A 26,415-nucleotide genomic window follows, 5' to 3' on the forward strand; every position below is an offset into this window, starting at 1 on the left:
CATATACCATAAGCCATTTGGGAATATTCTGTCTCTTAAGGATGACTTATACTTTTCATTTGAGTGGCATGGATGCTAACAGCTTAAACATAAAACTCATCTGTACTCTAGCTCTGCATCATTCCTTCCATGAACTCTACATGCATTTTTATGATAAACACATACATGTGTATGAAGTATGTGACCTCACTGGCAGTTATCTGTAGTGTCAAGTACTGTTGGCAGATACCCAAGAATTGATTGACACACATCTTATAGAACTGGAGTTAATTAATATGTCTACCAATTCCCAAATGTACTACAGGAAACAGAAAATCTCTTTAATACAGCAATCAATGACATACTGTGTGTGGTCAGAAGGCATTCACTATATAGCAAGAGTAATTTTTGAAAAACAGTACTCAAGAGTGTAAATATTGCTATTAAAACATTAGGAGAATAAAGTAAGTTCTATTTAACTAGGGAGTAGATGAGGAGTCTATTTTGAACACTGTTCATCATTGTTTTAAAAGGAATTGTTAATGTTCTCCAATAAGATCTGAAACTCTTAAATGATAAAGGGAGTCTTGATTTGTTTCAAAAGTGATGTCTTTATTTCAATGGCCATTGGCCATCTGGAGCAGTAAGTCCATCATGTCATTTTCTAATAGTGAGTTTCAGCAATCCTGGGAATTCAGTTAGACAATGAGTTATTTTAAAGGAAATACACTGCAAAGAAAACTGAATGTAAAATGTCCATGAAAGTCATAATAAAAGCATGATACATTTTTTGTACAATAAAATTATATGTAATATGTAAGGACTAGACAGAGTATAAAGGAAATGATTTCATTATTTTATGTAGTGTAGGGCAGGTAACAGCAAAGTATACATGTTACTTCTAAAATAGAATTTAGGACAAAGATGTGTTCTGTTCTTATCTGGAAAACTACCATTGTAAATGAAAGTTACTAAATTCAAGCTGCATGAAAGTTTACGAACTCGAATCTAGCAATTCTGCTCCTGGTCTGCTTGCTATTTTATTTCTTACCTTCCAATCTTTCCATTACTCTTATTCTTTTCCTAACTGTATGAAACACACATGGACTCTCTTAGCAAAATTCACAAACAGCATAACTGTTTCAATCCAAGGGTAATACCACCATAGATCAATTTAAAACAGATTCTCTCTTAAGGAAGCTTAAACATTGGAAATTAAATTTTATGTCATCTAGACAAACTATCTTGGTAATTTCTTTTCCAGAATTTCCTAGATAGACTGTCTAGACGGCTCCAAATCCCCTAGGTAATTGCATAATTATCTTCTCACTGACCTCTTAAACAGTCTGGAACAGCATTTCCCAACATATAGTTGCCATACAAATCAAGATCACTGAGCTTCTTAAAGAAGACCTCTCTCGAAGTTTCTGAGCTTCAGAATGTCAGAAAAATACTTGCACCCCAATATCCCATATCGAAGGAGACTGCACAGGATCTTTATTTAGTTTTTTTCAGTCGAAGAAATGGCCTCCTCCATTTGCCGAGTAAATGGCCTGGTTTCAGAACTTCTGTCTTTCCATCCCCCACACACTCATAAGTCAGCAATGAGTAATTAATTGATGGTTTGAGAAGGAATATCCTGTGAACACTATTAAATAACAACTTTCAAAAGAAAACAAAATGGACATTTTCAGTAAAGTGATAAAAATATGGGAACAACATTTTATTTTAGCTTAAGGTCATCAAGGTCATCTAAGCTTCAAATTTAAAAATGAAGGAAAATGAGACAATGCAGTCACCTAGCCAGAGCCCAGTGCCATATTTACAACCTCTGATGAGGTGAAGTACGATTTTTTTTTTTTATCCTCACCGGAGGACATTTTTCCATTTTTTGTTCAGGTAGAGTGGGAGGGAGAGAGAGGAACAGAGAGAGAGAAACATCGATGTGAAAGGAACACATCGAGTGGCTGCCACCCGCACAACCGACTAGGGCCGGGGACAAACTGCAACCGAGGTACATGCCCTTAGCGGGAACCGAACCCGGGTCTCTCAGGACCGCAGGCCGATGCTCTAACCGCTGAGCCAAACCAGCCAGGGCGAGGTGAAGTACGTTTGAAAGGCAAGGTGACCTTAATTACCAGAGAGCAATAGATTTCTGCCCTGAGATACAAATTTACATTTTAAAAATGATGACTGACGTTTTCAGCACCTACTACCTGTTAAACTCGCACAATAACTGTATACTCTACGGACCGTTCTCGATCATTAGAAACAGAGACACAGAGAAAGTAAGTAGCTTGCTCCATTTCAAGCATCTGGTATTGAATTGAGGTTGGACAAAAGCCCTGCAGTCTGAGGTCAGAGGACATGTTTTTCACAATGATGGGATTAGAACTTCTTGAGTTTCTATAGCAAAAATGTCATTGGGTTGCTAGGAGGGTTGGAAGGCAGTTGGCGGTAAGTATGTCAAACTCTCAAAATATATGAATACTGAGGATCAAAGAGGACTTGTTTAGTTTTGTTTGCCATATTGTGAGACAGAGTCTCAGAGAGGTTAAGTAATTTTTCCAGTCCTCCACAGCAAGTAAGTTGTAGAACAAGATCAAAGCCAGTTATGACACAAAAACCTATGTCTTTTCCCTTTTCCACTAACCTGTGTTTGGAGCTTTGCACTCCTGATTCCATTTTTCTGACAGTTGATGCTCAGCAGACACAAAAAGTGCAAAATAATATTAGGGAATTCTCTAGAGCTATCTTCAGAATATAAAAAAGTGGGACAATCACCCTAGACCCTTGTCTAGGGCATCCAACTACAGGAAATGGCTGATAAGAAGGCAAAGAGGAAGAGGTTTATCTAGAAGGTGCTAAAAAGTTAAGTGTACAAAGTCTCAGTACCATATGCAGCAAATTATTCCTAATTTCACCAACATGAAACAAGCAATTTCAGCAAAATTACCTTTCCTTAAAGTTGTTTTTTACTTAAAACTCTTGGGTGTGTTGCAAATACAGAGTATGTGTTTGCAAGGAAGAGAGGGAGGACGGATGGGGTGGGAAATAGGCTGAGGAGGAACAATTGCCTAAACTGGAGAGACCCGAAGACAGTGCTTCAATCTTCCCAGGCTCATCAGGAAAGTAATACTAATTGTACTTAGCCTAGAAACTACATCTCTAAGGTGTATTATACAAAAAAAGGCAAAACACTGTGTTGGTTTCTAAGCCTTTCAGTTGAAAGAACACATTTGTTTTACTTTAGGACATCTTAAGAAAATGTAGAGAGCCCGTAATTTAAGTTATAAAGAAGTGACTAATATGTAAATTATGTTTATCTTTAGGGTTCCAGAAATATTCTGGGAACAAATCCTTCATTTGTTGAGTATTTCTGAATTCCAATTTGGAAGACAATTCTGTCACAAATGATTTTCTCACTGCATAAATGCTTTTATTCTTAGGATTTTGAGCCAGAAACTATAAAGGGGCTTATAATTGAAGGCTATTGGTAAACCTAATTCATGAAACTGCTTTCAATATTACTAACTTTTCCTTTAAATATTCCCCAAATTTCAAGTTTTAATTGACCTAATTTTAATCTCCTCACTAAAACATCTTTCAGGAATCATAGATACATTAAAGAAACATTTTCCATATCACCAAAATAATGGCCAAAAGGTAAGAATATCACTTAGCTGAGCAAGAACACGCATGTGAATAATTCAGGGCAAACATGAGAACTGATCACTATGCACATGTATGGCACCCCTTTATAATCCCTACGCACAAGAAACAACTGGGATGGCAGACACTCCTGCCTGAGGATGGAAATGGAGGGGAAAGCCAACAACAGACACATGAAGGGGAAAACAGTGTGCATTCAGCCTGCCGACACCTGCTGCAAAACGGACTTGACTCTGTAATCCAGGCGAGAGCAAGGGCTTCCCCTCCCCCTTCCATAGTTATTGTTGAGTGATGGTCTCATTGTTTTTGCGTTCACAGATTAAAATTAATAACAGCATCTGAATTTGAAGTAGGTCTCACTGAATAGTGACCCAGAAGCTAAACGAGCTGAACAAATTAGTCGTGAAGCATTGGATAGGAAGGAGTCATGGACAAACACTATTTTTTAAAAGCCAGCTTTACCTCAGGATGATGTCCAATTTCAATGTAGGTGCAAATTGGATGAAAAGCTCCCGTTCCACAGGCATACAAGTGAGTCTGATTGTAGGCTTTAAGCACTTTGATGAAATTAGCACATTCTCTCTGTAAGACAAAAGGAAAACCAGTGAGATCTAGCAGTCATGACTGAGGTATCCTCTAGGGTGCTAAGTATGATGGGACAGATTTTGTGTGTGTCCTTTTCACCACATTATTAAGGTTTATTATTTGATTGTTTGCTTATATTATTATATAAACTGAAAACATAGAAGTTCTTAGTATTTGGGAGGGAGCTAAATAAAATATTTTCTTTCACTAACTCTTTTAATAAAAATCTTTGCAAGTTATTTATGCAAAAGTAAAATAAAGTTATAAATAACCAATAACTAAAGGTGCCTTTTCTAGAAGTGAGGGGAACAGCAAATTATTTGATTAATTAATAAATTAGATAAACAATGCAAAGGTGAGAATTTTATTTTTTGGCAAACATCAGCTTTGAATTTTATTTTAGAAAAGGAAAACAAAAATAAGGACAATATGAACTTCTCTTAAATGTGAAGTTTAAATATTAATTGTAACCCATGAACTTCTCTTAAATGTGAAGTTTAAATATCAATAGTAACCCACGATGATGGGAAATGTCTTTGCACTTCAGAAGTGCTGCTAGGTAGTAAAGTTTCTACACCCTAAGAAGTTAGAGCCACCTCCTCCTGAAAATGTCACTTAAGCCTCAAGGACAATGTGGGTATATTTAAGATGAGATAAAGAATATCTTAAAGTTTGAAGTATCTGTAGGCTAAAGAATGTTTTGTAGAGCGAGTATAATTACAAAATACTTTCAGAAGGTTCGGGGACATCCTGAACCCATTCATGGAACCCCCTGCCTCATGAGCTGTGGATCCCCCAGGAGAAAAAACAATTAGTGATGAATAAATTCTAGTCATATCTTATTACTATTTATAGAACCTTAGACATCCTGCATGTTATTTTCTGAATAAGATATCACCTAAGAAACAAAATGGACAAAGCTATTTATATTCTTTCTGTATATTCTTTTCTATTTGTAAATCCTATGGAAAGAATATTTTTTTCTATGAGCAAACAGGAATCATAGCCATCTGTCCCTGTTGAGGAAAGATTTGAGGAGAAAACTCAGATATAAGTTGGATAATTTTATTGTCCAAGAAAGTTCAGAGCAAGAAAAACTCAATTTTTGCAAAACATTTTAAATAGATGAATTATATCAATATTGGAAAAAAGAAAAACTCAAACTCTCAAAATTTCTTCAAAAAATATTATGGTCTACTATTAAACCACAAATCTTAAAATTGAATACAAGAAAATATGAGTTCATCATGAAAGACATAATACCATTTTGAAAATATCCAAATGAGTGACAAGTAAAACGGCACTAAAATTATTTTGTTATTGATCATACACTTTCTTGAGTTAAGACCCAAATATATAACTAGAAGTACAGGTAACGAGCAAAAGCAGACTATAGTGCAAGCAAGGCTGGAGCATACGGAGGACTGGGCTGGTCCTGGCACCTCTAGGTGTGCGGCAGTGACAGCGCCCTTCCCTGTGACATGTAACATACAAAGTGGAAGCTCAGAATGCACTGGGTTTTATTTAGTCAGTAGGAGTTTATAACTAGGTGTTACAATAACTTAAGTATATTTCCACACAACATCTGTATTCTGTGTTTGCAGCTAATGTTATATCTGTTGAAACAACTTCCAAGACTCTTAACAACAAACTCCCCATTCTGTAACAGTTTCTCTTCTTTCCCCAAGAGGATAGAGCATGAATGCTTGGACTCTATTGTCCCCATAAAAAGGGGGCAGACAATCAAACTTGAGCAGAATAATCGATGTTTAAATTAAAACAATTGCTTCCCATTATCACTGAATTTTCTAGAATGAAAGCTGAGGATGTCCTATAAATATATTGTCCTAAAACTGAATTATAGATATTTAAATTAAAATATATAACTTTCAAGTTAGGACTCTTCATGCCTTCTTAACATGTGCTGAGTGTTTTAAGAGAGTGACTACAATAAATATCCTAATTTCTCCCACTGTTTTTGCTACGTAGATCCTGAATTTTACTTTTGTCTAGTAAGGCATTAAAACATAAAATTGAAAAATCAACTGATTTTTCAAGTTGCTATGAAGAAAAAACTCTTAGCATAAAGGGTACATGTGGATCTCAGCCATGTTTCACTTTGAACATGGTACATCTTAGGCAAAGCTGTGAAACAGATATAACAACTTCCAAGACTCTCAACAACAAACTCCCCATTCTGTAAAAGTTTCTCTTCTTTCCCCAAGAGGATAGAGCATGAATGCTTGGACAGAGGAAAGAGGTTGTGGAGAGGGAAACAGCTGATAAACGCATTTACAAATAAAGCATTCATGAGTCTTACCCAAAGGATTTATTTGTATTTTTAAGAAAATTCAGTCATTGGTGAAGACCTCATTTTCAGGAAAATGTTTTATTGCATACCTTTCTTGGAAACAAGTAGGTGGCCACACATTCTGCTTTTACATAAAGACAACTATCCCCAATTGTGGGCTCAATATTCAAGATTATAAATAACCAGCTCCATAACCATATGTTGAGACCAAGAAATTGGCTGTGTATATATCAGTAAGCAAATGAATACCCTAATAAATAATAGTGGTAGTCCCAGATGGATGTCTTGTTCATTTTAGAAAAGAACAGGATTTCAGTTTCTCTGCCATGTCTTTAAAGATATTCATGTGATCCTGAATACAAACCCAAAATCTCTAATCCCATTAGTAATAGACAAGTGCATCCTAGAAATATGCTAATAGACTAATTCTTCACAATAAAAAATAAAAGGAAGAAAATCCCTGACAAGCATGGAAATTTGCGAACACAAATGAAGACCCATGTCAACTCTGTAATCGTTATGAATTCTAAACTCGTAGAATTTGTGATCTTATCTCATAGATTGGATAACTGATTGGCAAAAATAAAAATAAATAATAATGATCGAAAAACTCTCAGAGTTATTGAAAACTATGGCATTAGAGCCAGACGGAATATCATAATTTTACTTTGTTCTCTATTAACTGTCAAATAAGAGCTTCTACAATACAACTATTTCTCTCCAAAGTAGTGGAAAAGTAATCAGTGGCAGAATTATAGCTGTGAACCTGGCAAATGTTTCATACCATTCTCACCAGTGTAGATGCTGCTAAGGGAGTCTATCTGTGATGCAAAGCAACCAGACCCGCCTGCTGGCCTAAGGCCTGGAAAGATCCCTTTCATTCCCCCCTGAGCTCCCTCAGCTGGCAGCAGGTTGTATTATTGCCATGCCCAGGGGCTATTTCAATATTATTTGGAAGTGAATGTTGATGCAAACAAAATAGAGAGAAATTTCCTGGGTTTATAGTGTGTCAAGACTGAAATGAAACAAAGAAAATGAGTTAAATCCTTTAAAAATTGGTTAAAAATAGCTTTGAGAAAACTCAACAGTACCTGGAGAAGGGAACAGCGAATTAAAAGAACTGGACAGAAAAAAACCCCACACACTTGAAAGAGACATTGTTAGTAAGGACTTGTTCTTTAAACAGCAAACGTACATAAAAGAGTATCAACCCTGTCATTCATTCGCCTTCATTCTCTAACTTATTGCTGCCAAGGTTTTTGAGTATTCCAAAACAGGATATTCATTTTATTTGGAAGAGCCTGGACATTCCATTATAAAACAAGGAAGCGTGGCAGAAAAAGGAAACACACTTCACACATTTCTGCTCTAGGGAGACAGAAGAAGAGTGTTTCTGACCTTTTCTTGAACCGTGACGATTCTTAAAACAGAATGTAATGTACTTTTTGGCATTACACTACCGCACTGCTTTGCTCAGCACTGGCGGATTTACAACGTAATAAAGAGAATGTAATCAGTTCAAAATGAATTCATTTTCAAACCTTGATCCTTTTTGGAATTTCAGTTGATATACACAGACAAGTTTAGCAACAAGTTGGCTTTCCGAGAATCAGGCAACCATACTGACCTCTTATTTTACTGAAATGTACTCCAGACTCACAGCATTAAATTGTTAACTTAGCCTAGACGTAAAAGTAAAGGCAGTTATAAACCAGTAAACCCCTGGGCCACACCTGAAGAGCAATGATTCATCGTCCTCAGTGACAAACCATTTACGCTTACTTTTTAAGGATTTCTAGTGCTTTCAGATCGAATGTGTAATTTCAGAGGAATTACACACAGAGATATTAGCCTGGAAAAATAAATGAGAAGGAAAATGTCTACCCCCAGAAAATGACATAGTAGCCAAATGCACAGCGATTCAAAAACAAACATTACAAATATGCAGCACTGATTAGACTGTGTTGCACAGTCTTTTCCTGCACGGTTACAAAAATAAAGTCCATCCATCTGTCAAAACAACGGCTCCATGCATGAAAATGAAGAGAGAATCGAGGTGTTTTTAACTAAACTTCCGATAATTATACCTTTCACAAAAGAATATAATTTACCTCCAGTTCTAATTACCTCCTTGCATGTTCTTAAATTATGGATGGAACAGTGAAATTTTACTATAAATAAGAGAAAAAAGGAGAGAAAACTGTGAAGATGAACAATCTCTATTCAAATATATTCAGTTCATGATTAAATCTAACCACTTGTTCTGGTACAAATATAAATTAGCCTGTAATGAAGGGGTATAGTACAGCATTGCCTTAGGTCAATGAACATTCATTAAAAAAAAAAATCTATATCTGATCTGTAGTTTATGTAGAAATATTTTAATGTACAATCTAGCAGCTGGGAAAGCCTTTCCTTATCATGATGGGTGGATTCATTTCTGCATGAAAATCCATTAATAAGCTTAATTCCTGAAGTTAATCTGTTGACTTTCTTTTTCTCTGGTCAATTTATTTGGCAAGCTAGCTGAATACTGGAAACTCCATGCCAAAGCAGTACTCCGTGAGATTGCTCCTGTCACTCACGTCATCCCCCTCCCTGTTAAAGCTGTTCCGTACGCATCTAGCAATAATGGTTTGTATCTTTTTATTTTAACATTCCTGACACCAGGCCATTCATAATCTTGTCTTCCTAATACCTCAGCATTCACAAAAGGATGTTAGAAATCTCTTCTTCAAAGGGACATATCTATAAAAACGAAGATTTAACTGTCTTCTAGTTACAATATTAGCCATCTATTGTTGAATTTGTAACTTGAGTTTTTTAAACAACTGTCTTATGAAATGGTGAGTAAGCTGTTTTGTCTATTTTGGGAGATATTTTTACCTTCACTATTAAGAAGGATGGCATAATAAAATCAATTGACCTTTCACCTGAATGCTTTGTTTTGTTTTGTTTTAATGTGAGGGAATTTTAAAAAAAATATTCTGATTCAACCAGCACAACAAAATTGGTGTTATTTCATGGCTAGTTATTTAAGTAAGAAAAAGGACCCTAAGAAGCCTGAAACACCAATAAGAAAGAATATATGTACCCCCATGTTTGTAGCAGCACTATTTACAACAGCTAAGATCAGGAAACAGCCCAAATGTCCATCAGTAGACGAATAGATAATAAAGCTGTGGTACATATACACAATGGAGTACTACGCAGCTGTAAGAAAGAAAGATCTCTTATCCTTTGAGACGACATGGAGGGAACTGAAAAGTATTATCCTAAGCAAAACAAGCCAAACAGAGAAAGACAAGTATCATATGATCTCACTTATTTGTGGAAATAATAAATATAACAGTCTGAAGAATGGGGTAGTCCTAGAGACGTGGAAGTGGGGCACAGACTGACAATCCCCAGAAGAAGGGGTGGTGGGGGAGAGATAAACCACAGAACTTATATGCATGTATGCATGAACAATGGGCATGGACAACAAAGCTGGGGAAAGGGCAGGGAGGGAGGGGGAGGGGGAATCAGTGGGAGAAAAAGAAGAAACATCTGTAACAAAAATAAATAAATTAATTAAAAAATAAATAATTGAACCTTTAATACTCCCCCTCCTCAAAAAAGGATACCAAATCATTTTACTGCAATGCTCATTTCAGTTAAGGGCTTAATTTGACTCTTTTTTTCACCTCTGGATTGACTATTTGTTTTGAAGTTTTAGAAATGTTGCTTAATCCTTGGGCAGCTTCATGGCAAAAGGTACCAGTTTCTTCTGTTGGTCATCCAAATTATCCAAGCTGGATGCAGTGAAAAATAGAAATTGGTCCTAGTTCGCCTTCATGGGTCCCAGTTTCCCCTAGCTCTTCCCACTTCATGTCCAGATTTTCTTCTTTAATGCCAACCCTGGTGACCGACAGCAACATCAGGTCCATTACCCATCTCAGAGGCAACAGCCTTCCATTGATGTCTTTACCCACTGCCCCACCCCCAACCGTATAAGGTCTTATACCTAGATTCAAACCCTTTTCCATATCACTCATACTGGTTCTGGTCTCCAATCAATCCTAATTAACAAAAGGATATATTTTACTATCATACAATAGTTCATTATGAATGTAATTATAAGGGGAACATGAATTTGACATGCATTAGAAAAAAACAAACAGGGTTGCTAGTTGATCATTTAATTTATTTCTAAATGTAAGTGGTTCTTGTTTTTTAAGCATACATCAAGTTTTAGAATCAATAAGTTATATTTTGGTATCATTTCAAATACTATACTAAAAAAATCTATCTTTTAGTTCACACCTACACACATATATACACATGTAGACTATAATTTAATACCTTATATAGCATACAGTATAGAGTATATTATATTTGCACCTAATTTGAATTTAATTATGAAAATCTTCAAGAATGTCCTTCTCTGTATACATAAAAGTTAAAAATAAAGATTCTCAGTCTCTTGAAATAAGGTAAAATATTTAGAGACATTACGATTTTGAATCCTGGTTCCTTTAAAATCCTTAATAATACAGTAAGTAGAAATATATAAAAATTAAATGATATAAATAGAACTTTAGGAAAGTTTCTTGAAATCTTGTGAACATAACCATGATTTTTTTCTTTTCTTTTCTGGTATGTGCCCCTAGCAAGAACCGCACCCAGGACTCTCTGGTCTGCAGGCCGATGCTCCAACCACTGAGCCAAACCGGCCAGGGCATAAGCATGATTTTTTATTGCTACATTTCCAAATCAAATTAAACAGTCAAAAGTTAACCATGGCTTATTTGCCTGGAGCCAATGAGACAGAATATACCTGAGAAAAATATTCCCAGAGTTCATGCTACAGTTCATGATACGATGGTTAGTGTATCCTCAGAAACAAGTAGAATTTCATTCAGGTAGATTATCGAGTGAATAAAGAAGCAAAATACCAATGACAACTGGTAGAAACTACATGTTACATGGACTTGGAATAGCCTGCTAACTATGTAGTAAGAAACATTTGCTGAAATCCTGTTCCCACAGGAACTGTCCAAATCATTCTAATGAAGCGTATGGAGAATGAAATTCTTACTATACTCTAAAAATAGTAGGTGCACTGATGTGTGGGTGAAATATGGTGTCCAATAAAACCTAAATATTAATTTGTCAATCAATGACAAATATTTGAATTTCATTTCAACAATTTAAGGATACAATAGAAATTTCTAATAAAGAGAAACACAATTCAAAATCCCCAACCCCTCTGAAAGTTTTTATATAATGTCTTTATTACAAGAGTTAGACTTACTTTACAATTATAAACATAAAATGCATTTAAATTCTAATCCTGAATCTAAAAGATTTCCAAAAAAGTAAGTTCATATATATGAGAGTTGATGCATGACAATTTAGTCACAATATTACCAGCATATTTTGTTGTATTAGTAAAACACATGAATTAAAAATATAAATAAATCCCAATTTCTAAAATAATTTTCATGGTAAAGCTTCATTTCCCATGATTCTCTTTCCTAAGATAAAAAACTAGTTCATCCAATTGCTTTGAAATGTGTATCTTTTTTTTAGAGAGAGAGGAAAGGAGAGAGAGAGACATCAATGTGAGAAATATCGATCAGCTGCCTCCTGCACGCCCCCTACTGGGGATCAAGCCCACAACCCAGGCATGTGTCCTGACAGGAATCAAACCAGAACCTCTCAGTCCATGGGACAACGCTCAATCCACTGAGCCACATGGGCCGGGCTGAAATGTGTATCTTATACATGAGCTAATAAAAGTATTGCATTTAGAACTACACCAAATATATATAGCAAGTTTCGGTAACTGTTAGCTATTATTATTACTACTACTACTTCTGAATGACAAATTAAAACTATTATCCTTCTGTTTAATTTACTGAAAATTTCCCCTAAGCAGCAATACACTCACATGTGGGTGCACATGAAATCTGCGCTTATTTCTCTGATATCTAATGAGACAAGCTATACACTGGCCTTCATCAAAAAATAAGTTGTCTCTACTTGAAGTGTCATCAAATTTCATCGTGGGAATCATGTTTAAAAATGAATAAACTAGCCACAGTCTTTCATTTGCCACATCATCTACAGTGTCCATAAAAAACAACTGTAATTAATACTGTCATGAACTGTAAAGGGTCTATGATTTTGCCTTACTTGTAAAATAAGTTACCCTGGCACAGTTTCATGGATGCTGGCAGAAGATATATGTCTCCTGGGTCAGAGATAAAGGACTGTATTACTCACATAAATAGCAGCACTCAGAGTATCAGCATTTCTCATGTTAGTTCCCCAAGCTCCGATTCCCCTGGGTAGTGAGGAAAGAGCCAGGTGACACCGGCAAATACATTGCGTTGGATTATAGGACAGGGACCCTGGGTTGAGGAAATCTGACTATTTCATAATAGTCAAAGCATACTGGATCTGGAGGGAGATGTTTATGTTCATTTTACTGGACAGTAAGCATAGCTGTCCTTTGCTCCAGTGGAGACACTATCTCTACTTTTCAAGGCTGCTTGCAAACCAGCCTTTGGCTTCACAGGGAAACAGTGCCTTCCAAGTCTCTTCACTGTGCAAATATCCCTAAATATAGTCTGAACAACAGGAAGTTAGTGCCTTTTTTATTAGATGTGCAGAAATGTGAGAGGCTCATGAAAAATTTTTCCCAATAATTATACATAGGGTTTAGAGATTTAATAAAAGCTTATGATTGATTTCTGTAGAATTAAGAGGTAATTCTAACTAGCCATTTAATAAATTTCTATAACTCCTTGAGTCTCTAAAATAAAATAAAAATATCAAACTTGGCAACTTTTTAAATTTTTATCCTCACCTGAGGACATTTTTGCATTTATCTTCAAATAGAGCAGGAGGGAGAGAGGGGGGAAGAGAGAGAGAGAGAAACATCGATGTGAGAGAGACACATCGAGTGGCTGCCACCCACACAAGCCCAACCAGGGCCGGGGACAAGGTACGTGCCCTTGGGTGGAAACCGAACCCGGGACTCTCTGGTCTGTGGGCCAACGCTCTACCGCTGAGCCAAACTGGTCAGGGAAAACTTGTCAACTTTGACCTTTAGAAAAATAAATGAAATTCAAGGACTAACATGCATTTGGGCTGTACTTTAACTTAAGATGCATGGGCAGCTTCTATGTCTCAATTGCATTCAATGGCAAAAATTAGTGTTGTCGAGCTCCTGCAATTTGAGCCAGAATAATTTGACAAACATGTTATAATATATCATAGCTTCAAAAATGAATAATAACTAAAGACAAAAATATAAAAATAAGTCCCTGAAGAATTTCAAAAATGTCCCAAATTTAGGTGCATGATCCTTTACTTTGAAATGTATCCAACAATAGGGATATGATGAGAATCTGATTTTTGTGTTCATCTCAGATGGTTGAAATTTTAATTTCCAATGATATTCAAAATATTTCTAACAGTCATACGGTTGCCATTTGGTTTTATTGAAACAGCGCAGAGAGATGATTTAATAGGATAAACAAAGAAGAGTCAGAGAGCTATTGATTTGAAACAGATTCTTTTACCAGTTTAGCATGTACTCAGTTTTCATTTGCAAAACAGGGTCAAGAAGTTAATCCCTCACTAGAAATGTTATTGTGAAGAACAAAGTGGATTTTAAGCACCAGAAAAATAAAAAAAATGGAAGTGAAGTGGGTAATAGCAGTCAGACTAGAGATATGTGGATTGTATTTATTTCCTTATTCAGGGTCTCTGTTCAATAACATTACATTTATATATATATATTTTTTTCAAATTACAACTCTCAATTAACAACAATGGAAGAGTTCATGAGCAGTTCACTCCTCTAATATAGAAATGCCATAACAAAGGTTTAGAACCTACAACACCAAGAAAAGAAAGCATATTAGTATATATCCTGTGCACTCACTTCTACAAGAGAAAAAAATAAATTTAGATTAATGCTGTTGTCAGAAATGTCATCAGCAGCCTCAGACACATTTCTGCATGCTATCTCTCTAGAGAGAGGGGGGGAATATAAGTAAATGTGTCTTAGGCTACAGACTCCCTTTTTACCACAAAGTTCACCTTTGTGCAATAGCTACTCAAATTCCAGTTGCTGATTTAACATATCTGTTTGATGCAAAACTGAGCCATGAGAAATGATGGTTTGTATCTTCCCAGCTGCCTGGGAGATGGAGAAAGGGTTCAGCTTTCTGTATGATGTTACACTCGGTGGCACATTCTTCACCCACTCTCAAGGTACATAACATGAGCCGGTGTCGTTGCCCCACTTTTCTTATTGTATTTTCTTATTGTAACTTGCATCTGAATCTAAGACTGAGGAGAGAGCATTTCCCTCAGGGCTGTTTGTTTAATAGAGCTTTATTTCCAGAGGGCTTTCTGAGAGAAGGCAAAAGGCGGAAGAGAAAGGATAAATTCAGGTTCTAGGAACCAAAGAGAGCACTCAAGGAGGTCATTAGTTTACTTTTCTGTAAATGTTCAGGTCAGTTCCCATTTTGGTAACAATTCCATCGTGGAGTCCCCGTGGCTGCAAAAACCACTCTAGCCTCATTCTTGTGGTTTTCGGCATCGCTAGAGCTCTTTGAAAGGAGTTATTGTCCATAAGTCACAGCTGACTATTATTTACTCAAAAGTGCAGAATTTCCATCAAACTGTCCACGTGTCACTTTAAAAGTCAGGTGTTGAATGAAAATTATAAAAATCCTTTACCCTTAATCTTTCTTTCTAAGTGGTTAAAACATTGGTAAAAATAATAAAGCTATTTATTTTTTAAAATGTTTATCAAGGAAGAAATGTTATAAATCCCAGGGAATCAGCTAATTGCTATTCTAAAATCATATAAGGAAGAAATGAAAAAAATTGATCTGTATAGGAATAGCCTCCAAATAATCAAGCCATGCCATATATCCAATTTAAAAGAAATAAATATGTAAATTGAAATATATAAATGAAGTTATTTAAAAAATAAAAAAATTAATAAAATAAATTCCAAATGCATGAAATATATTTTAAATAATAAGTCAATAAAAGGAAATGTTAAAATAATGAAATGGGTTACCAGAAAAATAATATAAAATACATTTTACTATGCAAATATATTTTAGTGTTTGGTGTTTAGAGCAAGAGGAAAAAAACATTTTTTTCCTTGAACTAAAATATCTGAAAATTGTTGTGCTTTCCTTTCATTAAATAAATGTTAACAAAGACAACTTAAAATTCACAACTGAATTGACTTAATTCACAACATAAAGGAATAACCAAAGCACAAACATTTTATTATACTACATTAATTAGTTGATTTTGAAAATTAGTATGGCTAATATTACTATGCCACTGAACTTTTAAAAATTTACATTTTTCAATGGACACATAATTATCTACCTCTACCATAATGTATGAAACATGGTTTATAAGTTTTCAGAATCTTTATTATAAGGTGTTATGAAATAATGCCTTAGTTCCTTTTAATTTAGTTTTATAAAATTCATAAGCATTTTCAGTAGGCCGGGAAAATTCAATAAAGTTACCCTTCTTAGAGAGGAATCCTCTGAGGTCATGGTCAGGGTTACTCATAGGGCACTTTGAGGATCGTGACTTTATTGCAGCTGCTGAATTAACTGCATCTGGGTTCACAGCAGAATCTCTCATTATACAGTATTGATAGCAGAGTGGAGGGGTGGTAAAGAGTTGAGAGAAGTGGAGGGAAGGAGAGGGAAAGAGAGCCATAAAAGATAAGGAAAATGTAATGAGGTGAATTTTGGAAACCATAAACACAAAAGAATATCTGCTATCTTAGAAACTAAGTGACCTAATTCGGTCATTAAATCAAGTATGCTCAGTCCTTGGCTTCAGTGCTTATTAAAATATTCAGATAATTTGTCAGATAATTCTGGTTATAATCTTCGATTTTCAAATTGAGTTGAATTTATTTTTTAAATGTTTTTTTCTTTATTGATTTTTAGAGAGAGAGGGAGAGAGAGACAGAAACATCAATGAGAAAGAATATCGATTGGCCGCCTCCTACATGCCCTCCCCCTCACTGAAAATTGGGCCCACGACCTGGGCATGTGCCTGACTGGGAATCGAACCAGTGATCTTTTAGTGCATGGGTTGACGCTCAACCACGGAGCAACACTGGTCAGGCCAAATTGAATTGAATTTAGAACAGTGTAATTCTAGAGTGGTCGTGATCATTAAAGAGAGCCAAACTAATTTCACTTAGAAACTGTCTAAGCAACATCTACAAATAATAATTGTAATAGCTAACATTTGTATTGTACCTAATAGTCTACGTAATAACTTTACTTTGTTTGAGTCCTGAATGAATGCTGTAAACTGGTTATTATTTTACCCACAGCCTTCATAACACCAGACTATATAAGGTATTTTTTCAGATCTCTGTTGTTTATTGATAGGCAAATTCAAATTCATATATGCCACAGGACTCGAAAAACTTTATCAGAGGTACAGAACTTTTTATATCAACTTCTAGGATAGTATTCAAAGTATTCCAAAACTTTCGAGTGAAAAAAATTACGGTACTTACTCAAGTACAATGAGTAATTTGAAGTATCAACATAAAATTCTTGACTTCTCTGGACTCCTACTTCATATGTGTTCTTTTCCAATAGTCTCAATATACGAATCATTTTGGGATAGTGCAATATTTGACAAAACACAATTATTTCTTTGTCCAATTTCATATAACCCCAAAAACGTTTACTGGAGTATGAAGGTGTAATGTGACTTATAATCACTATGTTTTAAATGAGATTATCAAGAATAAATTTTCCATGTTTGTTGATGTGTAATTAATTACGATGGTGAACACTTGTGTGTTGTGCTCCTTTATCTGCCTTCTTTCGTCTGTAGCCAACATTGCTACCAAACTGATGCATTCTTTTTCCATGACTCATACACGACGGAAATCACTCAAAACATGTACGGACTTAGTTTATTTTATTGTGCTTTGCTTTATTGTGTTCCTAAAATGTTGCATTTTTTTTTTTAACCAATTGAAGGCAAGGCCCTCTACCAGGAAAAAAAAAAAAAAAGATTATAGCTCTCTTTATTGTGATACTTGCTTCATTCCAGTGGTTTGGAACTGAAACCGAAGTAACTCATCATTCTAGGCAGATGATATTAATTGATCAAGTTGTCCCTTGAACATATCAATATATCTATACATACTTACAGGTGATTTATGTTTTCAGGCACATAGGATAAATTTTTTTGTAAATGCTAATATGGAGACAAAGCTTTATACTTATTTACTTTTGCTTTAGATATCCAAAAATGTTTCATAGAATATAACATAACATAAATTATATTTGTAGGTACTGTGATTCATTTTAACTTATTTACTAAATAATTATACTGCCTGGCATGATCTGTGCAGATTCGTGGCTATACCTAAAACCAATGGCTCATTTACTTTTACTGACAGATGGCCTCTATCTTTCTACAGTGGTAAAGCCATTGCAGGAATTGCTAACCACTCATGATTTGTTCCTCATTAACCAAACTATGCCTGTTACATAGTTATCTTTTTTTTAATTAATACATTTTATATTTTTGGAGCATGTTATATAGTCATTTCTTGATCCATATTTATTCAAGGAATGAGTACAAGGAAAGAAGGAAGAAGAAAGAAAGAAAAGAATGGAAATAGGGGAGGAAGGAAGGAAAGGAGGCAGGGAGGAAAATAAAGAAGGAGAAAGAAAGAAAGAAAGGAAGGAAGGAAGGAAGGAAGGAAGGAAGGAAGGAAGGAAGGAAGGAAGGAAGGAAGGAAGGAAGGAAGGAAGGAAGGAAGGAAGGAAGGAAATAGAAAAGGAAAAGAAAAAGAAAGGGAAAAAGAAAGAAATAGGAAAAAGAAGGGTGGTTTAATTATGACTCAGAAATTAAAGTATTTCATATCATTCAAAAGAAATGCAAGAGGAATTAACATATTAAAACCAATCTGTACAAAGAAGTTGACTTATTGAATACATATATGTGCTACAAACTGCATTTTGTTATCTTTTGCATATACAGTATAAAAATCGTCAAAGGGAACATAGTTTTGCTTTATTTAGGCTTGTTATTTTTATCTACTTTATATAAAACTGTCAAAGCTTTACATAAAAATAAAAATATTCAAAATTAACTATCATTCTGTTTCTAAAAAGTGATTTAAATCCAAAAGTAAAAAACGCTGTTAATATAACACAAAAAGAATGAGAGCAGAGTAATAAATTACTTTATGCAGTTACTAAAATTATTTAATAGATTGATACTTACCTGGATATCTTTCCCAGCCCACTTGCATTCGTCCCGTCTGGTGTAAGATACTGGCCACACAATCTAAGGGCAGAGAAGAAACATTATTTTATGCCAATTAAGTTCTCTTAGTAGTAGACGCACCATTATAGTCCATTAGAACAAGTTGGGGCAACTGAGGTAAAGAGAGTTCCATAAAGCATTATGTGGCAGGAACCTTGGTATACATTTAAATCATTCACTATTCGTGTACCCAGGAGGCTTTGCTGTATATAATAGCTGAGCAACACAGAAATTCATGTAGTCAATACAGGCATCTTGTTTCTTGTGTTTTGCTGTATTACGCTTCACATATGTTGTGTTTTTTTTACAAATTGAAGACAAGACCTTCCACCATCAAAAAGATTTTGACTTACTTTATTGAGATACTTGCTCTATTACGGAGGCCCGGAACCAAACCCACCATATCTCTGAAGTATGCCTCTAGAACTCATCAATGTGTGGTGGAAAGAACCCGGAGGTGGGTTGGGAGAGAGAGATCACCTTGAGAAGATGTGAGAATCTAGTGAAGAGATTGGTTGCTCTGAATCCATTTCCCTAATCTAAATCTCAGCACAACATGCTAGAACAAACAACAGATAGAAAAACTTACTATAGAAAAAAAATATTCTTTTTTTTTTTGACAGGGAAAATAGGTAAAAGTGGCTTTATTTTACTTTCAGGAGATAAAAGGGGAAATGAAGAAGCTAGATAGATAGTTCTAAAAATAGCCATCCTGTTTTACTCTAGGAAAAACAGACTAATTGAGAAATAATTGTATCTGTTTTCATCCCTAATCTTTGGTCTTCATCCTTCCAAAAGTTCCTGTCGTGCATGAAAACAGCGACAGTGGTGGATAAACCAACGTGTCACTGGCAGCTTAGAGGACTGTGGATACATTTTCCTCAATCATGCTAATGCATATATCCTCATCTAAATTCTAATATAAAATCCTAGTTTTCCTTAGCAAGTGCAATGACTCCTATCTGTATTGGGGCAGAACAACTTAATGTTTTGTTTTTCTTAAATTTATCTTTCCCTTCTAGTAACAATAGTTGATTTCAGGGGGAAAAAAAAAAGAGTCGTATGTAAAAGAAAAATCCACAGATGGTGGCAGTTAATCATTCATATCTGCTAAAAAACTTTTAGTCTCAAAATGACTGATTAGTACTTATTTCGAAACTCTAGATAATTCAGTGTATATGGTCATAAACTTGGACAAAGGCTGTGATATTCAATCTAGGGAATTAAAGAGCAAAATACAATACATTTATAAACAGGACCTTAGGACATACTGGAATGACCTATGATGACATAAAAGATGCATTTCAGGTCTGTGTCACAATTACAAAAGGCCTACAATTTTTTGATGTGCATTCATTTTTACCATCTGAAACTTTTAATTTATGTATTTTTTTCTTATGTGCTTTTCTTTACATGTATGTCTGTGATATAAATTTGTCTTGTTCCACAAGGTTTTCACAAAGCAGTCACACAGTAGAACATTCGAGAACAGCCAATGCGTGCCCTTACCGTGATCATACCCTCACTCCTGAAGGACCAAAGCCACTGCTTCCCCAGCCCTGTCCTTACACTGGGTATAAAAAGGCTGAATGATCTGGTCTTACTTGAAGTTTACAATAAAGAAGGGCAAAATATAAATTTTCTCTGAGATACAATATAATAATATATAACAGAGCTAAAATTATTCAGCTTTCCAGGTAGATTGTGTAAAACTCAAAGATTATTAAAACAACACTATACCAGCAGCCTTTAAAGATTTACTGACTGCGACCGACACACAAAAAAATTTTACATGTTGACTTGAACACATATATTTGTAAGACATATACCCTTTTGTATATTTTGTGTGGAATATATGCTGATATTTTAGTGAATTTGATTAAAAATATTGGTAACATTCCACTAAAATAACAAAAAACCAAACGAATAAAAAAATCCATACTTTTCAAATGAAAAAAGGCAGGTTGTTTTTTCCTACTTTCCTACATTTTGATTGTTGTGTTGAGACAGTATGGGCTTCATTTTGTGATTTCCCTCTTATGTGAAATATTAACATAATTTTGACAACATTCATGATCAAGTCTCTCAATACTAGAGGGGTATGTGTATGTTCAACTTTATATAGTTCCTGTGTTAATAAAAGTATGTATTTTTAACTTCAAAAATCTGGCATGAGCAAAATAAGTTTCAATGTAGAAAATAATCTTTTGGAAAGCAAGTTGAATAGGATAATTATAAATCAGTGGAATGAATATATATATTCAAGTGGATACTGTTGGGAAAACACATATCTATTGAATATATATAATTTTATGTATTAAATAATACATTTATATATTAAATAATATATTATATTTATATATTAAATAATATACTTATTTATTTATATAGTAAATAAATATAAACTATTATTTAATATATATTTAATATGTATTAAATTATCTTTTTCAACAGTATCCATTTCCATGAAAAATAATCCCGAACTTTTTTATTAGATTTGCTAACCTGTTGATAATTTTTCTTCTAAGCTCAAAATTTCTTAGTCAACTAATAATGTCTAAATTTTTTTTTCTTTTTTCCGAAGTGCTTCATGATCTATTTTACACTGTCTTTCCTTATAGTTCTAATCATGGCAGTCCCTCTTAATTATTTGATAAACATTTACACATTAAAAAGATTTCACCCTTGTATCATGGCCAAGAATCTTTCCATAGTCTTTTCAAGCCTGAGAATGTGTTTTTATATCTAATAGGATTGGCCTAGTATTTATGTTTATGGTCATATATCATTAACATCTTGCAAGTTCCTCAAGAAATATGACACTGCATTATCTCTATAGAGTTTATCACAATAGTAGATGCTCAGGAAAAAGTTGTTGAAGGACATAAAAAATAGGGTAAAAAGAGCTTAATAATCAAATGTATTCAAATGGATGTAAATCCTTAAGAAAATTGTACTTGTACTTATTTTTATAGGAGGTACTGTGATATAATTAAAATTAAGTCATATGTTTGAAATGAGATTTTTATTTTGTTTTCTGTTAATTCTCACCCGAGGATATTTTTTCCACTGATTTTTAGAGAGAGCGGAAGGGAGGGAGGAATGGGGGGGAGAGAGAGAGAGAGAAACATCAATGTGAGAGAGGCACATTCATTGGTTGCCTCCCTCATGTGTCCCCATTGGGGTGGGGATCGAACCTGCAACCCAAGTGGATGCCCTTGACTGGATATGGAACCTGAAACCCTTGGTGCTTGGGCTGATGCTCTAACTACACTGGCCAGGGCTGAAATGAAATGTTTAAAAATTAGAAACATGTCTTCTATTACTTGAATAATGATTTTAAACTCAAGAGCAGGAGCTATGACAAGAACATTATGACACAGGGCAAATCACCTATCTTTAATTAATTAATTAATTATTTAAGTATATTCAGGGGTTGGAAAATGTAGGTTTACTGTTGTTCATATGGAAAGTAAAACAGTAATTAATAAATAATAATACAAGTATAAACTTTGTTTCAGGTACTCACTACTATAAACCTATTTTGCCTACTGATATTTATTACAAGTCTCGTTGGTAGAAGATACACTGTGACATATCTTGGGCATACAAATGTAGCTAGAATTTTTCTCATCTATGAAATAATAGGTTATCCTATATGGTAATTTAATTCTTTTCAATTTTAGAACTAACTGAATATATAAACCAATATATTCAGAAATATATAATTTTAAATATATTAACTATATAGTATGAAGTGATATGAGCTCATATATTGTCTGTTTATGGATACATAGATATATTTATGTTTATATATTAATTTTACAAAATAATAAAAATATTATAAACACTCAAAATTTGAATTGACAATCTTCTATTATTAAAATATCACATTTTTCTTAATCATCTTAGATTTTTTATTTGTTTTTAAAGGATAATTTCCTTTGACTAAAACAAAAAAATATGCTTGTTTTGTGACTTTTACAGAAGATCCTAAGATATTTTTATCATTTCAGAAAAATAAGTGAATAATGAGTTTTCTTCAATAGGTAACCTTAGAATACTGTTATCATCTAAGCTGACTTAGAAATCAAATAGATTAAAAATCAGAAAAGAAATATCCAAGGTGATTTTTAAATGTTATATTTTAATTCTAAAGTATGTCAATATTGGCACTGCTATCTTATAGGACTATATGTAATGAATCAAATCTCTTTATACATAGTCAGAATTTTAGTGTTTGGATAATAAAAGCAAAGTAAGAGTCTTGGGTTTAGTGGTGTACTCTATTAGATATATGAATCAGCTTTGGCTTTAAATCTCTGATTTATCCTAAAAGCAATGTTCTCTAAACAGAACAAAGCTTTTTATACGATTAGACTACTTCTAAAACATTGTTGTTAATCTGTTACAGTTTATAAGAATTTGAGGCACACAACTTTTTTTTTTTTTTACCCTCACCCGAGGACATTTTTTCATTTTTTGTACAGATAGAGTAGGAGGGAGAGAGAGGAAGAGAGAGAGAGGGAAACATCGATGTGAAAGGGACACATCGAGTGGCTGCCACCCGCACGACCAACCAGGGCCAGGGACAAACTGCAACCGAGGCACATGCCCCCAGTGGGAACCGAACCCGGGTCTCTCCGGCAGGTGGATGCTCCAACCACTGAGCCAAACCGGCCAGGGCGAGGCACACAACTCTAAAGCCCTAAGTGTTAAGAAGCAAAACAGACATAAATGTTGAAGTGTAGGTACTCTAAAAAGCATGTTAGACTAGTACTTTTTTGTAAAAGCTGTTATATAAAAATCTTTGTTCTTTAAAGAATTAAAGCTGGAAATATAGAATAAGGGAACATGTTTGATATTAGAGAATAGCATATAGACATCATGGCACAATTTCCACACATTTTTCAATCAATATTTATTTTCCAAACTGTATAGCTTATTAATTAAATAAGCTGGAAACACTATAAAGGGTAAGGATAAAACTGATAAACGGCTTGTGTCTAAATGACCGCATATGTAAAAGCCTGACACTGAAAATTTATCTTCCAGATCAGGATTTGGCAAACTTTTTGTTTAAAAGGCCAGATAGTAAATATTTTAGGTTTTGTGAGCCAGATGATCTCTATCACAATTACTCAATTCTGCCATTGTAGAATGAAAGCAGACATAGACAATATGTAAATGAATGGGTGTCTGTTTTCTAATAAATTTTATTTACAAGCACAGTTGACATACCAGATTATGCATGTGTATAATGATTGATGAACTTGGCATTTACTGGCGATATAGAGATGTATATACATTTACATTTATATACACACATAGTGTATATATATACACACACACACGCATAGTGTATACATACATGCATACATATACTCATAGTACACAAATTCAGTTATACTATATTTCTTAATGGTTCAGGTATTTACTTTTATGCAGGAAAAATGATATAACTGTATCATTTTTTAAAGCACTATAGTTTCTTTCTTGAAGAGTTTTATGGTTACTGCATCCATTGATTTGTGATAGTCAAATCAATGAATAGTTTTTATTTGCATCTGAAAAGATAAAGCATTAATCTAAACAAATTTTCAGTTGTCACACTGTTATATGACTAAAGAATTCTTGAGATGTTTCCAAAGTAGTACTGTGCATATATTAGATGAAACATACCTTTTGAAAATCCTTTATATTAACAAGGTTGAATGAAAAGATGTGATCCTTTGCTCCAACATACAGCCTGCTCCGTTCCTCATCCAAAAGGAAGGTGTGATAACTGGAGCTGTTGGCCAAGCCATTGAAAGTGATCACATTGTTGGATTCCAACATTTCTGCAAGGTAACAAAGGAAAACATTGGGTGTTAATCTGAGTCCTACATGAGCATATATTTAATGCATGGTGATCTGCCTGCTGCCTGCTGTAGTTACCCATCAATGGTTTTTCTTTATAGTGTTAAGAAATATACAGAAGCCAGTTTTTTTTTTACATGTCATTGAAATGGGAATTATAATGATTAGTTTGCTGATATCATACACAAGACCACACACTCCAATAGAAGAAACATAAATATAGCTTGTCCTTAAAACTGGTCCGGTGGAATATCTTTCCATTTAACAATGGATTAGAATGGTGGTATTATTTATAAAATGTCTTTAATTTTACAAAGACTGGTGTGAGTGGCTTCGTTTGCTCTAAATCATTAGCTAGGAGGATTAGCATTTGGGCCAACGAATCAGAGGAGTGTGGGGAAACACTGTTTAACCTCCTGGGCTGCTTGAGGCATCACGCTACATTTATAATCATTAGACCATTAAATCATTGACTCCACCATCCAAATCCTTTGTGATATTTTGTAAGTGACATATATAAAGAAGCTGAGTTAGGCTTTTATAACAAGATGACAAGTTAATTTTACTACCTGACCTCAATTTTTCAGTTGGTTACCGCTCTCCAATTTGCTTTTGATGTGAAGAGGCAAGTACTGAACTTTTAGTACTTAAGAGTGAGAACAATATTTTCATATAAAATAACATTAATTATAAGTTCACTTTTGTAGAGAAATATAATTGTTGATAATCACCAGAGATGTTTTCTTTAAATATTTGCTTCTATCAAAATTATGTATGTAACAACTCCTTTCCCAAGGGCTACAGATGTTGAAGATTCTCCAAAACTGTTTATGAATAAATGAGTCATATTTTTCCAATATACACATAGTAGAGCCCTTTCATCAGCACTTATAAAATGTAGAATATGTCTTCCAAAAAGAAGAAGTAGCAATATAGACCCTTCCTCTGTCCCAATAATCAAGACCCTTGATTATTGTTAATCACTTAATATTAGCCACTTGATACATTTCCTTGTCTATTTCTCCTACTTTCTTCCAATGTTATCAAAACTACATTTTTAATAAAGGGTAAAGTTCAAACACTTTAACTTAGCTCTAATGGTCTGGTCACCACCATCTGAGTTTAGACTCCACCCCAATACTCCTCCTATGTCCTCTCTCCTGCGGGAAAACATACTCTGTGGTTGTCCATTTCCAGCCTCCGGGCCATTGTTACAGATTCTGCAACTATCTGCCACCTTGATACAATAATATCCACTCTTTCAAACTAATTCAAAATGTATCCTCCAAGACTTTCTCATAGAATTAATTTCTTGGTAATGTGTTCCTTGAATTACTTATAACTCATATCACACTGTCAATTATTACAACCATTTATATAAATGACTTACCTACTGGAATTCTCTTCCCCTCATGTCATGAAGTATACAATTAATAGCCTCATCATCCACAACTCACATGGCTTCTTTTCCATATTACCAGATCAGTAATATTAAATTGAATGTGTGTTTATCTATGTATGTATTTATCTTTCTATGTTTCTCTCCATCTATTTATGTATTCATATTCTACACAAACTTACAGCAATTGTTAGCAAACTGTTAAAAGCTGCTTTTCAAATTTCATGAGAAAAAGGGCAATACTGAGGCTGGTTTC

At 34.4% G+C, this 26,415-nt stretch overlaps 1 protein-coding gene across 1 annotated transcript in view; it reads right to left on the reverse strand.

Moving 5' to 3' along the window:
* The window catches only part of SEMA3A (semaphorin 3A), a 324,915-nt gene that overhangs the window by 137,372 nt on the left and 161,128 nt on the right, over window positions 1–26,415 (reverse strand). Inside the window, exons 3-5 of the mRNA XM_036246639.1 lie at window positions 24,584–24,741; window positions 18,860–18,922; window positions 4,114–4,233 (exon numbers count right to left, since the gene is read on the reverse strand). Of these exons, the coding sequence (XP_036102532.1) occupies window positions 4,114–4,233; window positions 18,860–18,922; window positions 24,584–24,741 (341 nt within the window). The remainder of the gene's footprint in view (window positions 1–4,113; window positions 4,234–18,859; window positions 18,923–24,583; window positions 24,742–26,415) is intronic.

This window comes from Molossus molossus, unplaced genomic scaffold (assembly GCF_014108415.1).
Source record: "Molossus molossus isolate mMolMol1 unplaced genomic scaffold, mMolMol1.p scaffold_m16_p_7, whole genome shotgun sequence".
NCBI lineage: Eukaryota > Metazoa > Chordata > Mammalia > Chiroptera > Molossidae > Molossus > Molossus molossus.